At 39.6% G+C, this 15,765-nt stretch overlaps 1 protein-coding gene across 3 annotated transcripts in view; it reads left to right on the forward strand.

The window, feature by feature from the left end:
* prkg1b (protein kinase cGMP-dependent 1b) overlaps window positions 1-15,765 on the forward strand; it is a 186,504-nt gene that overhangs the window by 10,264 nt on the left and 160,475 nt on the right. Inside the window, exons 1-2 of one of the 3 annotated variants that reach the window (XM_053511346.1) lie at window positions 475-847; window positions 14,981-15,147. In XM_053511346.1, coding sequence (XP_053367321.1) covers window positions 540-847; window positions 14,981-15,147 — 475 coding nt within the window. In that variant the 5' untranslated portion in view covers window positions 475-539. Of the gene's footprint in view, window positions 1-474; window positions 848-920; window positions 1,032-14,980; window positions 15,148-15,765 lie in introns of those variants that run through there. The other 2 variants (XM_053511348.1, XM_053511347.1) reach the window with 2 other exon arrangements.

Below are 15,765 nucleotides of genomic sequence, written 5' to 3' on the forward strand. Positions count from 1 at the left end.
ACGCCACCTATAGGCTGTTTTTTTTATTTATTATTATTTCTGAATTTATTGACATGCCAGAAATCTTTCTATTCAAGTGTACCCTGGCGCTCTTATCGCCCTCGGGGATTTCCTTTAGATCATCAGTGCGTGTGGTGATGCATCTCAAACTTCACGTGTGAGCGTAACAGGTTTCCCAGACAGGATCAAGTGCCCGAGCGCTCTCATTGGCTGCGTGCTGTCCGCGTGCGCGTGCCGATTGGCTGGGCGGAGAGGAGAGGAGAGTCGCGCGAGTGTTTTGGCATTCCGGGAGCGCTCGTGACTCCGCGCGCCTCTGTGTAGCAAGAAGCGCGTGAGAAAAGAAGCAACTTTGTGTGACTGCGATGCGTCCGCGCTCGTGACTTTCGTTTTTTCTTCTTTTTATTTTCTTTTTGCATTGAGGAGTGATCAGGTGCGCGCGCGGTTGAGCAGAATCCTGCATATTTGTTGTTTTTTTTAATTATTTTTTTGTGTTGCGCGCGCGCGTCCGGGTCGGCTGTGCGCATCAGGGTGGGAAGATCATGGGCACCCTGCGCGACCTGCAGTACGCCCTGCAGGAGAAGATCGAGGAGCTGAGGCAGAGGGACGCGCTGATCGATGAGCTCGAGCTCGAGCTGGACCAGAAGGACGAGCTGATCCAGAAACTCCAGACCGAGCTGGATAAGTACCGCTCTGTGATCAGACCGGCCACGCAGCAGGTCCAGCAGAAACACAACGAGCTGCATGAGCAGCAGAGGACCAAACGGCAAGCCATCTCGGCTGAGCCGACAGCCCTGGACTTCCAGGATCTCAGCCAAGTCACCCTACCCTTCTACCCCAAGAGCGCAGAGTAGGTCTCTCTCACTGTGCATGCATGTGATGTGGTGTGGTGTGTTCTTCAAGTTGCAAAAGTTTTCATTGAAGTTCAAGGAATGAAAGTCACACCATAGGAAGATCTGACAGTTAAACAGCGTTTCTGGAAGAGCAAAAAAGGAACTAGAACTAATAAAACAAAGACATGAGATTTAAACAAGGTGATATTCTGCATTTATGTTGAGATGGCATGTTCTCACTGAGTCTGGTGTGTTTCCTTGGTGGGTCCAAAGACATGCAGGTTAGGCTATTTGACGTGCCCTATGTGTGTGAATGAGTGTGTGTGTGCCCTGCGATAGATTGGCACCCCGTCCAGGGCGTACCCTGCCTCGTACCCTAAGTCTCTGTCCAAGAGTCCTCTGAATCTTTGTACAGGATAAAGCGGGATAGACAATGAGTGAGTGAGTAAGGACCATGTTTTAAAAGTTTATTAAAAGTCGTTGAAGGAATGAAAGTCACAATATAGGAAGATCTTACAGTTAAACTGTGTAGCTGCAATCATACAGGTGGCATTGCTGAAGCAGCTTCAGCTCCCCGGTTTCCATCTTGTTAAAGCAGTTTGTGAAAAAAGTAACCAGCATTTAAACAATGTGATATTCTTTATTTACTGGTGTGTTGATCAGAGTTGTGATCAATACAGGTTTTCACATTTCGAATTGGGCCACAGACATGTTAAACCATCAGATGCTCCAGTTACTCCGTCATCAGAGCGGTTCTCAAATGGCAGGAGCATCTGTCTGTTACAGCAGTGGAATATAACAGCCAATTAAAGCTAAAAAAGTCAGATTAAAACTACATGCACTCAGTTTTGTATTTATTATTTACCACATATAAGTTGTTCTACACCGCAGTGCTATCTTTTGTTGTTGTTGTTTGTCTGTTGTGTGCATTTTGCTCACCATCTTCTCAAATGGTTCCTCCTTAGTCACTCAATACCTCTGAATTTATTTCATACAAACTTCAATACCTTAAAACTTTTATAATCTGGAAGTAAGGTCACTTAGGACCTATTGTGTGGTGAATCTCTGGCCCTCCTGGGTTCTTGGTTTGAGTGAGTTTTGTCTCTGGTTTGTATGTTTAGTTTGCATGTTCTTCCTGTGCTTGGTGTTTTTTTTTTTAGAGTAATCTGGTTTCCCACACAGTCCAAAGACATGCATTGAGGGCTAATCGGGTGCCTGTGCCCTTTGATGGGTCAGTGCCCAGCCCACTGCTGTTTTGTGTGCTGAGCTTCCTGGAATAAACTTTAGGGACGGCTGGGTGATATTGCAAAAAAGGAAAATAAATCTTGTTTTTTAAAAAGTTTTTTAATTAAATTTTTTTTGTACTTCATTAAGGATTGATAATTATGATTTTTTTTAAGTTCTTATACTGTATGATGAAATGAAAAAAAAAGGCACAATTTATTTAATGTTTTTATTTATTAGAATGAACTTTGACAAACAGTAACATGGCCATGGCCCACAGTGTAGTGGTTAGCACTGTCACATTGCACCACGGGTTTGATTTCCACCTTGGATCAGTGTGCACGAGTTTGCATGTTCTCCCTGAGTTTGGTGGGTTTTCTCAGGATATTCTAGCAGTCCAAAACATGCAAATTAGGCTACCTAAATACCATACAAAAATTGCCCATATTGTGTGTTTGTGTGTCTCTTGCAATGGATTGGCACTCTGTTCAAATTGTACTCTACCTAAATCTCTGTCCAGGCCCTCTGCCATCCTGTACAGGATAACGCGGTATAGATGATGAATTAGTGAGGGCCATGGCCGAATACTGGGCTGTGAGGGTCCTGCAGGTCAGCTGCAAGACGTCATCTATAACAAATTAATACAAAGTTTTTAGTGTTGAGTTGGCATGTTCTCACTGAGCTTGGTGGGTTTACTTGGTTGGTCCAAACCAAGCAGATTAGGCTATTTAGCGTTCCCAGGATGCCCGTAGTGTGTGAATGAGTGTGTGTGTGTTGCTCTGCAATGGATTGACACTCTGTCCAGGGTGTGCCACGCCTCACGCCCCAAGTCTCCTAGGATTGGCTCCAGGCCTCCGTTACTCTGTATACAGGATAAAGCGGTTTAGACGATGAGTGAGTGATATATAGATGTATACACTATAGACACACACACACACATTAGAATGTGCTGCCAAGCATGTTGCTAACAAAACTAGGGTAACATGCAGGGTTCCTACTTCATCTGTTGAATGCATCTGTTGAGTGCATTACTGCTTGGGATATTATTATAACCTGTTCATCTTAACTTTTAAACCTATACTGTATTAGTCCTGATGTGATAAGTAAATATTTTGCTTCTAACACGGCCCTTTGTGACGTACTCCCTCTTTATTTTGCAGCAATATTTTTCACTCACTCAGTCCGTCATCGTCTATACCTCTCAATCCAGGGTCGTAGGGGGCCTGAAGCTTATCCCAGGAGACTTAGGGCATGTGGCGGGGTACACCCTGGACATACACACATACACATTACGGGCAATTTGGGAACGCCAATGGCGAACATGCAAACTCCATGCACACAAAGGCGGGAATCGAACCCGGACCCTGGAGGTGCAGGGCAACAGTGCTAACCATGCTGCCTGAGCAATAGTTCTGTTTACATAAAAAAAAAAAACTGTACTAAAGAAGGCACCTAAAATTTATTTTTACACGATAATTCAAATGGATTACATTATTTCGGTGTGAAAATGTGTTGGGTGATATTTGGGCTTCCCGTTGAATTTCAGCATATAAATTTTTTTAGGACAGATCACTAGTTCCATCCTGATCATGATGAAACGTTTACCAAAGATGAATGAAGCATGCACTGGGAATATGCCTGCATAATGATTAAAATGTGCTTTTGACGTCATCTTTTTTGCTTTTCTGACGGCTTAACAATGTGATTCACAGTAGGCACACAGCGCATTTCCATCCTGCCAGACTTATCACTTTTTTGACAATGGAATAAATCATTTCAATAGGGTTTTTCCTGCAAGGAATTAACATCTGCTTGGTTGTTCTACCTGCTTCTCTCTGGCACACACAGCAGCTCTGAACTAACACATGGAGTGTTGATGGATCTGCCAGGTTGGACTGCATATTTGGTCCGCTTGTACAATGTGCAACCCGTTTAAGCACAAACACGAGCGAGTGAACACTTGTTGCTTCAGCTCATTCATCCTAACACTGACATAAAATAGCGATCCGGGAAGAAATGTAGCTTATTCACATAATTATAGGACGTCCTCCTTCCTAACTTCCCTTTAAAGTGGGTGGATCATAGTGACACTGATTAAGTAAAAAAGTGGCATGTTCATCAGTGGATATTAAAACATTTAAAAACGATGTTTTTTTTTTTTTCTGGTGCAGCCCAATTACTCTGCGTCCATTCCTCTCCTTCCCTCATCCCTTATTCTTGCATTCTCTCTCTTTGTCATTGTGCTCGAGAGAGCATTTTCACAACTCTCTCTTTGCCCGCGTGAGATAGATCCTCTCTTCCAGCGCAGCCTGGAAAGCATTACTCGTTTCAGCTCTGGATGCATGCAATCTGTCCTCGTGCTCCTTCTGTTAATCGCATGGACAGGCTCACATATGCTAATACGTCTTCATGTTGAAGTAGATCCAGGGTGACGTCGTGCTGTTTAGCGAAAGGTGAAGCTGAAGATCTGTGATCGCACTAAAGTGGAAGAGGTCAGCGTAGTGAGATGTGCAGAATACAAAGAGAGGATCAGTTCATCTATGCGTTCAAAAGATAAAATAGATAAAGTATGCGAGGAGTTGTGCTATGCAGGGAGCAAGAGCGCTCTTGGATGTTAATGAACATGGATGCATGGCTGTGCACATTCTGAACCAGAGATTAATTGCGTACTGGCAGTTGTCACTGTGGATCCAATCTTCCTCGGGATATTATATCTCTTTTGCACCGGTTTGTTTCCTTTCCAGCCATTATCTATCTTTGAAACTATTTTTGAAAAAGCGTGGGCTGGAATATATCAGAAGTTTTTTTTTTTTCTCAGCTAGTGTCACAGCGTCAGTTTGCAATGCCTGAAGCAACAGTGTGAACCATTTCAGAGAATATTTTTTTATCCCCCCCAGACAGAGGCTTATCAAGGCTTGTGAGGAACTGCTAAATGCATGCACATTACTTTACAATATGTTTAATGCTTTTAATGCTTTGTGTCTTTGTGCTTTTAATGCCATTCAGCTAACCTTTTATTATACAGGATGACATTATGAGGAAAAGGAGTCCTTGAAAAAAAAAAGTATTCAGAGTAAGATTCTCTCAATCCACGGCCTGTGTAAAGGTTTTTTTCCCAGGAATGTGTCTATCCCTGTGAGCATACTTTCTCCTTATAAGGGCTGTTGCTCTGCCTTGGACTCTTTGGCCTCGCAGACATAAATCTTTTAAACAAAAGAGTGGAAGTGTGCTTAAGAAATACACACGGAAAATGAGTGGACGGCCAAGCAGAGCATGATTGCAGTGTGCACGGTGAGCATCCTGACCCACCACAGATGCCAGAATTAATTGAATCTATTTGGCTTTGCTTAATAAAGCCAGACTCCATGTGGCTGAAATACAGCATCAGTATTCCTCTGAGCTCTAATGATGCATCTTCAGATCAAACATTTGCATTCGATATTGTGGAGCCTGGCGATAAGCGGCATTTCACTCCATGTCTCCATGGCCACTCTCTTTTCTCAAAGTAAACGCCGGTCGTTTTTGGACAGGCTCACACGGAGCTGGACTTGAATGATAGCCACCTCATGGGACTGCCAGCTCAAAAGAAAACTTTGGCTCTCTGGAGCGCTGTCCTTTCTGATCTCGCTAATGAACACGAGAGTCTTTGACGTTTACAAAGGCCTAATGAAGTGCCAGTGCCAGTACATTTATTATTGGAGCCAATTTTGGTGCTTATCAAGTATTGCATGCATGGAGTCTTTCAAGTCGATTCAGGTGCACTGGAACAGGTGGAACTTTTGTTTTATTATTCCTCCAAAACTTTATATAGCTGTTATTATAAGGCTATAGATTCAATAATATGCAAAGAATTTGGGAGGTACCTCACTAAGGGGATATAATATGAAACATTTGCGGCATGCCCAAGAACTCTGAGATGGAAATAACCCCATAAATCATCATAGAGCTTTCACTCAGGTCATTCTAACATGTGGGACTGAATACAGTCTCTCCAAGGCATTGGTGATTAAATGATTTATGGAAATATGATTTGCAATTTACTATCATGTGCACAATCTATGACCGTCTTAATGTTCTATAAAAGAACATTTGAATGAAATTTAGATTTCCTTCACTGTGGATCGGGTCTGAAAGAAAGGTCAGTATTAGAGAAAGACATTTTAGGCTAAATTATTATTTTTTTTTTTTTTGGTCCAAATTGGTATTGGTTTCTAGTTCCTATCCACTCGCCAGCCCTATAATTCGGTGAGGGTGAAGGCTAGCATGTGCGTCTATTCACAAGACACATGGTCAACACATTGCGCATACTTAGGAACTGCTGCCCATTCCGTATCACATGGCGCTATTTGCCCTCTTCTGCATACATGAGCTCACAGATCACCTTGATTAGTTGGGCCAAGTACGGCCAATTTTCCATTCTCCCTTGGACTTCCAGCCAAGAACCCAGGAATCTGTTCAAGAATTTGATTTTTTTAAACCATATTTTTTAAACTAGATTTTCACTATAGAGTATTCATTCTTGGAAAAATAAACTAAAGTTCCAATGCTTTTTTTTCAGTGAGGTTAGGATATATGGTTACTTGCCCATCTAGGCAAGGTGGTAATTTAAGAAAAAAAAAAAAAACAGATAAAGTTAATGTATTTAAGTATAAACAAGTACAAAAATACTTTTCCACAATATATTTTTTTTAAGTACTGATACTGGCACTTGTTACAATGTGGGATTAAGGGGAATGCAGGAAGGTACTGTAAATCAATGAAATTGAGCTTAATTTGTGAAAATTCACAAATTTCCACAATCATTTCCCCCACAACTTGCCAAATCAAATCAAATCAAATTCAAGTTTTATTTGTCACATACAGAGTCATACACGATATGCAGTGAAATGATTATACGACCGCCAGTGACCTTAAAAAAAATAACAATTACAACAACAATTACATTTTAGTAATTATTTAAGAATCTCATACTTTTATATATAAAAGTATGCAAAAAAAAAAAGGGAAAAAATTACTCTTTAATTTCACAGAACTGAATTATTAATTAATTTAACTCGACACTAGGGTAAATAAAGTATCTCAGGGATTCAGATAGGCATGAGAAATGGGGTATTAGGCTTATTTATCTATAAATGAGATTAGTGCTTTATACTGTAAAAATTAAGCACAACAAACATGATCTAACCATTTTATGTGCAAAAAAATTACTATGGATGAGCACATTTAGGATTTTTATATTACCCAAAAACATAGATGGCTCAATGGTAGTTTTTTTGCCTGCTATGAAGAAGGCTGGGGTTTAGTTTAATTTAATTTAATTTAATTTAATTTAATTTAATTTAATTGCACACCTTCACTCCTTTCCTCCCTTTTCTGTCCATCCTCCCTCCTTAAACCCTCTATTTCTACCATTTTTTCAGTTAAGACCTCGCCTCGTGTCCGTGCGTCTGTGGTGCCACCCGTGCAAAAAGATCGAACTCGTTACACAGGCAAAAGCCTGGATAAAATTGGAGGGTTGTGTCAGGAAAGGCAACAGGCGTAAAACCTGTACCGTGTTGTAGTGCGGATCTGATAATCTTCTGTGGCGACTCTTTGACAGAAGCAGCAAAAACACAAACAGCACCAACATTTACAGTTTATGGTACACTTAAACCTTGGATTGTGAGCATAATTCGTTTTGGAAGCGTACTTGTATATCAAAACACTCATATATCAAAGTAAATTTATTTATAAGAAATAATGGAAACTCTGATGATGCATTTTACAACCCAAAAATATTCATATGAAAAAAATTTATACAAAGTAAAAATATCACAAATTAACCTGCACTTTACTTTTGATAAGAACTGGTGTTAGACTATAGAGGACTAAACATGACATAATTATAAATAAATAAATGTGTGAATAAATAGGTAAATATAAAAATAAATAAATAAATACAATAAGCCCTAGGAAAATTGCTAAATATATTCCTACTTTTGTTTATTAACATATTTCAAGATTTATTAATTTCTGCATTTCCACATTTCTACATTTATTTATTTCTGCATTTCCACATTTCTACATTTCTTTGTCGCTGTATGCTGATAAGGTAGGCGGTCCCAACCTTAGTTGAAACCGGGATTGGGCCGCAGGGCACCTCAGACAGAAGCAATCGATCTAATCAGCGTGATGCTTTTTAGTTATCTGAAACTACAGTAACTATGCAAATGGCTGCCAACGAGAGGCTGTTAGCACACGTTCTGTGGGATCCTTAACCAAACTGTGCTTGACGGTCTTCAAGAACTTCATACCTTTATGCAGAAACAGGAAGGGAACAGTGGGCGTCCATGGTGTGTTTTACCCAGAGGCAGATGAGCCTCAATTATATTCGGAGGTAAAACGTTCCATGGACGCCCGACGTTCCCTTCCTCCTTCTGTGTGAGGATATAAAGTTGGCGCCTTTTTGAAGACAGTCAAACACAGTTTGGTTAAGGTCAACATTCATCTTAGCATCAAGCTGAACTAAATCGTCCATTAATCTTTTGACTTAATATAAAACGTAGTCATTTGCTGCGAGTTTCTCAATTTTACCGGTTAATAATTTTAACTGATTAGTGGTAGCTTGTAAAAAGAAACAATCTCACTTCATTTAACCAATCACGGTTTCGACTAAGGCATGGGACCGCCTACCTTATCAGCATACAGCAACAAAGAAATGTAGAAATGTGAAAATGCAGAAATAAATAAATGAAGAATTATGTTAATAAACAAAAGTAGGAATATATTTAGCAATTTTTCACGGCTAATTTATTTATTTACCTATTTATTCACACATTTATTTATTTATTTATTTACTTATCTATTTAAACATTTATTTATTTATAATTATGTCATGTTTAGTCCTCCATACTAGACAAGGGAAGAAGCAGGGGCAGGGGGCTACTGTGTAGGACGTTTTTTTTTTACACACACACACACACACACACACACACACACACACACACACACACACACACACACACAGAATCACTCCTCTAATCAGATTGATCTCCTGCACTGCTAAAGCCTTTTAAACTTTTTTTTTTCACAGAGGCCGTTGTTGCAGTACAGTTACTAAAGAACGGTCACTACCCTTGGACACAAAATAAAAAACACGTGGTCACACACGCGATAGAATTTTTTTCAATAACAGTGATACGATTTTTAAACACATTTCCGATATTTCAATATACATTTGAATATATATACAGTGGCAGACTGGCCATCTGGAGTACCAGGAGTTTTCCCGGTGGGCCGGCTCAGTCAGTACGCAAATATATAAAAAATGACGGAAACCATAATATTGCATCTTTTTCCTACTCATATAGATGAGTTCGTCGATCGCACGGGCGCCGCAAAGAGCGTGTTGTTGCGGGAGAGAGAGGTTGATTTATGACAGCTGTTTACGGGAGTGTAGTCCAGTGCGGGAGATGCATTGTGGGTAATGAGGTCCGGTGTGTGTGAACGCGAATGCGAGATGTAAGATGGGATATAGAGCCTGAGTTTTGTTTTCTTTTCAGTAGTTTTTAGTTGGATTTAAGTGCAGGATCCACCCGAAAGGTTGTACTATAACCTGACAATGTAGCAAATAAAAGAACGGGGCCATCGAGCAGTTTGTCCATCTCATCAGTAAATGAGCATGAATTAATGGGCTGTTACGCTGCCGCAAGCAACATTACTAATAAAGCAGAGAAGCTAACAGTGTGTTTATGTTACCGCGCATGCGGATGTATTGCCCTTCCTCAATATTAATTAGACACAATTTACGGAGGGAGAAATATTAATCCTTTCTCGATGCAGCAAATTAAAAGTGATTTCAATGAATGAAAAGGAGGAAGAAGAAAAGATGGAGCTAAAAGTTACACGAAAATAAGAAAAAGCTGTGCAGTGCCATGGAAAAGTATTTGCCCCTTTCTAGAAACCTTTAGAGCCAGTCATAGGGTGTCATCAACACTAAACAATGTTCCGGCCAGAGCAATGTGTTTTTGTTGTTGCTCACTCTTTATTTATTTTATTATTTTTGTTTCTTTATTCTGGCTGAAGCAGTTTGTTTGTTGTTTCAATTTATATGAATAATCAGCCTGTTCTAGTTTAAATGGAAGTATATTATTGTTAATAAGCTGAGTCTGAGAGTTTTATTTATTTGATAGTTTATTTCACATTTCTTGTTTGTAAAGGCTAAATACAAATAAAAAGTGAACCTTATTTTTTTGTACTGTTTTTATAAAAAAAAAAAAAAATCGGAATTATATCGTATCGACCAAAATTTTAAGAAATATATCGTGATGTAAAGTTTTGCCATATCGTCCAGCCCTAGGGGGATGATTACCCAGGCTTACCCACGATTAGCGGGCACTCGAAAGGCAAAGTTTATACGCGTTACAGTGCACGTGAATCATAACCCCACTCGTTTAACAAGTTAAATGTATTAAAAAATTTGGCTCGTCTTGCAAAACGCTCACAGACCTAGTTACTCACAATACAAGGTTCCACTGTATATGTGTCAATAAAATAAAATTCTGTAAGTCAGGCAGATGGAGAAAATTGGGGTTAAACCTTGCCTGAGGAGAAAGTCTGCAAAGTTTTTGTCTTTGGCTTAACTGTTTTTTGTTTCCCTGAGGTTCTAGTTTCCATCATGTTAGGGCACTACCCAAATCAACAGCAACTAGCCCACAAGGCTAACAAGTTCTTCCTTTGACGCACACGAAGCTGCCGAGTGTGTCTTTTTAAACTGCTGCTCACATTCCGTTAGGAGGAGGAAACACTTTCCTCCACCCCCTTCTTCTTGCATGATCCCACAGATGCCCATGGTTGCTGCTGACCTTCTGATCAGTAACTTAGAGACTCAGCACACTGATCCACCACCGCCAGTAATAGAACCTGGATACCAGTAGTGGGGATGCGCCCAGTATAAAAAGGATAAATTAGATCCACTTATATTGCAAGTCATTGTGGGCTGTCTTCCTTTTTTATAGGATCATTTCTTTTAACTGAGGGACCAGGCTTATTTGTCTTAAATTCCGTCGTTACTATTTCATTAGCAAGTTAACAGAGGACTCAGAGCTCCTCAAAAATATGTCTATTTATTCTTCAGCTAAAAGACCCCTCAGATAAGGGACAAACTATGGTGGAGCATCAAGCTGGCAGAAGGTCTTGTCTTATTTGAGGTCACATTAGAGGGGAAATCTAATTGACTGTATAAATCAGGCCAATAAAAACAATAGAAAAACATAAAAAGAATGAAAATGTTTTTGTCATTTTTTGGACCGTACCATATGAATACCTCTCATATAATGAAGGGGCGATCAGTTAATTTTAATACAGATAATGATTATATTTTATAGTAAATCACTTTGAAGTGGAGCTACAGAAGTAATTCATTAAAGGAACAGTCTTTTTTTTGGCCTTGTAGAAAAACTATTTAACTGTAAAATAACACAAATAATAAAAAGAATCTACACATTTTTATCATGTGTTTTATGATAACCTTGCTGCCTTTTCTGAAGTACTGGGATGTTATCACATTAAAATTAGGTTTCTTGCTATTTTAAACATAAAATATCATAAATTAACAGTATTTTACCCAGGACTTTTTCTGTAAGCATGTGTTGTTTACCTTGTTTTATACTTGATAAATTAGAGCAAATTACTCGGCTTATCAGATTATTTCTGATTGTAAAATAACAGTCCCATCTATCCATCCATCCATCCATCCATCCAGCCATCCATCCAGGAACCTCTGGAGTCCAACTAGGGACCTTGGAGGCCAATAGTGACCATTGTATTTTGTCCTATTTTACGACCATGGTAGGACCTCTGATCAACATTCACACACTACGGGCAATTTGGGAATGCCAGTTAGCCTAATCTCTATGGAGAAAAGCGCTGTCCTCTGAGGGTGTTACGCCGCTACCAATAGTGCATGAGCGAGCAGTTTTTGAAAAAGATGCGGTCGGCTGGCGTCACATGGTTAGGGGGAAACATCTTATAGTCTACGGCCCTCCCGACTAAGTGATTGTAGTAGTCTTAATGTGGGAGCCCCCTAGTGGCGGGGAGGAATTGGACATAACTAACCCCTCCCCCCCCCACCCAAAAAAAAAGAAATGATTATGATGAATTAAAAATTAAGTAGAAGAGGTGTTATTGTAGCATTAGCTCCATGCACTTCTTTAGGAGCAGTCTAAAAGTGTGGTTGAGAAATGTATATTATACAAGTGATCCTTATGCAGTATGTAATCCGATTCTCACACTACCCACACTAGCTCATTGACTCCTGATTAACAAACATCTGGAAATATGGACTCGGTTCGGCAATGCCACACTTTTCTTCCGTTTCAGGGACTTAAAAGTTAAAACAACATGAAACCCTTGCTATACTATATACTTCCTATTCTTACTATTCTTACGATACTTGTAGAGAGGTTCTAATGTCATCTTTATTAATCATGAATCTTCATATTAATACCCACTGTGGTTTGTGCTTCAGGCGTAGTCACGATTTCAAGTCATTATGCAACAACTCATTAAAACTTTCATGCAAACTGCTGCAAACCTTTGCTAATTAACACACATACATGTCTCTTCTTTTTCAGTCTTGACGGGTGAAAGTTAAGCCTGAGCACGGCAGTAAAGAAAGAAAAATTAGAAAAAAAAGTATTTTGATGTACTGTATAATAATGTATTTGTAGTTTGAGGCGGAAGTGTGATCAAAAACAGCCAATGGTCAGCAATATATGATGAAACAGGATCAACACAGGGAGGAAGTACAGTAGAAGGGAAAATCTTATGGAACAACTGAGCAACTAAAGATGTGTTTTTGTAAGAAATTTGAAGCTCAACAGCAGCAGAGAATATTGCACAGCTTTCAGAGCGGGTAACATCACAATTGGCCAACTGTCAAGCATCATTGCAGTGATAAAATGATCTTTTCAGTTGGGGAAAACATGGCTTAAACCTGACATTAACAAAAGAAAATTATAGGGGGCATGGAACCAAAAGTGTCCGTTTGTCAAAAGCGCTAGAAGCGGAACAGATAATGGTAATACTTAAGAAAACTATAGTTTAACATAAATACAATACATTTTACACAAGAACAATGGATAACTGGAAATATAACAGACCATTACAAAGATCATATGTAATTGAGAGCATTGTTCAACCTGGATTTGGATTGGATTGGGTTATTAAACTGAGCGTGGATCTGGAAATGACACCGGAAATAACCTGTTCATAAGCAGGCAAAATACAAGCTTTATTACATGTCAAATTGGGACTTACAGTATCACTCGCTCTCACTCATCATCAATATTGCTTAATCCTGTATATACTGTAGGGTCAGGGGGGGCCTTGAGTCCATCACAGGAGACTAAGGGCATGATGAGGTGGGGTACACCCAGGACAAGGTGCCAATCCATCACAGGGCACATGCACATACAATACACACACAAAACACTGAGGAAACCCACCATGCACACATACCCGAGGTAGGAATCAAACCTGAACCCTTATGGTGCAAGGCTACCATTAGCTACCTTATTCAGCTCTTAATGTGGCTTAGTGCTTATAGTTATGTTGAAAATTTAGTATCGCCCCTTTTAATTCTATTTGTTTTTATGTAAAAACATCATAAAAATAATTTGATTGTAGCGGATCTTAGCATTGGGCCAATACCACCTCATACAATCAAAAAGATACAGTATAACTTTTTCACCGTGCCGTTATTTGTTTAACAAAAGTGAAGCCCAATAAAAAAGAAAACAAACGTGAATTTAAAACAGGATTTAAGAGAGTTAGTTGGTACTGTTAATCATCATCCCTTGATCAATTGATCATCAGCAGGTGTGTAGACCTCTATAAAAGCATACGTTTTGCCATTTTGCTGGTCTGGAGCATTTAGATGTGTGTTAAATAAAATGCCAAGAGGGAAAGGCTGAGGCAGCGATTGTGGAGAAGCAATCAATCTGGAAAGGGCTATAATACCATTTCCAAACCCCTGTCTGTATACACAGAGGCTGCATGATCTCCCAGTGCTTTGTCCAAAGACAATGCAGAGTAAGCCTATTGACATTTCCTAGGTCCCATAGTGTGCCCTGCGATGGGTTGGCACCCCAGTCAGGGTTACCTTTTCCTTTTTTTTTAACTTATCTGGGATAGGGTGACCCATACGGAATTGAGTAACATGCTAATAGAACAGAAATGGACCCTAACATATTCTTTTTCAGCAATTGTGAGCGAAGAAGTCAGGGTAGTTCAAATGTATCCGCGAGTCATCTCCCTACCTCTTACTCTTCTCAGGACAGGATAGCAAGTTCACTGGAGCAGATGTTTCATTTTCCACTCCAGCCCTGGAGTGCAAATTCAAGGAAATTGTTCTGATTTATCTCAAGCAGACGGAGCATCTCGCTTTTGCATTATCGGTATAATAAAATAATTAAAGTCAACCAGAGCATAGATGGAAAGTTGTGGCTTCTGAAAGGGCATTTCTGAATGGTGTTCTGCCGGAAATGACAGGGCCTCCTGATGCAGGACAAAAAGATGAAACGTACTGCGCAACCCTCAATCAATATGACCGAGGCTGTTATTTAGAATTTAGTTCTGTGTACAGCACTGATTACTTTCATAAAGTCTAGATCCATGTAACCTTATATCTTTAAAAGAAATAACCACTTTCATATCTTTTTTTTTTCTTTTTTTAAAAGATGATAGCACATTCAGTCTGTCTGAAAGAAAGGAACCGTCTTATTGTTTGTCTGAATGGGTCATTTGATTCTGTGCTTACCCGTGACCATGCAGGTTGTCTGGATATCACTAGACCATCATGAGTAGTTAATTGATTTTCATGCGTGATAGTTTTTGATTGTGTTTTATACGCAGCTCCAAAGCCATTAAGTTCTTTTCTTCTACAGGTCCAAGGAGCTCATCAAGGAGGCCATTCTAGACAATGACTTCATGAAGAACTTGGAGCTTTCACAAATCCAGGAGATAGTGGACTGCATGTACCCGGTGGAATATGACAAAGAGAGCTGCATTATTAAGGAGGGCGACGTAGGCTCACTCGTCTACGTTATGGAAGGTATGTAGAGATGTGTAATGTCGAATGTAGATTACGGAGCCAATTCTTCATCCTCAGTGTCTTTATACTGAATCGATCATAATCGAAGGCTATGGAGATTTAAAAGTTGAGTATGCCAAAGCTGCCAGACATAATCAATAATGGTGACAATTGTTCACTCAAAATCATGTGCTGTTAGCATAAGTAGCCCTTCATTTCACTACCAGATGACTGTGAATGCTTGTATCTGGACGGTCTTTGTTGAAGGAATTAGACATAGATTAGTTCTCAGCTCCTCCATTTGTACCTTTTTAATAACAGGTAGTTTCTGATGGAAAATGTCAGTCAATTCATGTGTCTCTCATAATGCCTCTTGATCCATTTTTCCGCCGATAAAGCTTGTTCTGGCTAAACGGATATGATGCTTTTCTCCACAGCTTAAAAAGAAGTTTTCTGATTCTTATCATAATAATGCTGTTGAATTCTGAAATCTAATTGGTCAGAAGTTGTTGTGGCATTTTTTTTCCTCAACAGTGTTGTTTTTTTGCCAAACTTCACCACTAACTAGCTTTATTCTAACATCTCATCAACCATATAAATTAGCATGAAGGCTAATTTGTACTTTCGCTGAGACAATCT

This window comes from Clarias gariepinus, chromosome 14 (genome assembly GCF_024256425.1).
Source record: "Clarias gariepinus isolate MV-2021 ecotype Netherlands chromosome 14, CGAR_prim_01v2, whole genome shotgun sequence".
NCBI classification, from domain to species: Eukaryota; Metazoa; Chordata; class Actinopteri; order Siluriformes; family Clariidae; genus Clarias; species Clarias gariepinus.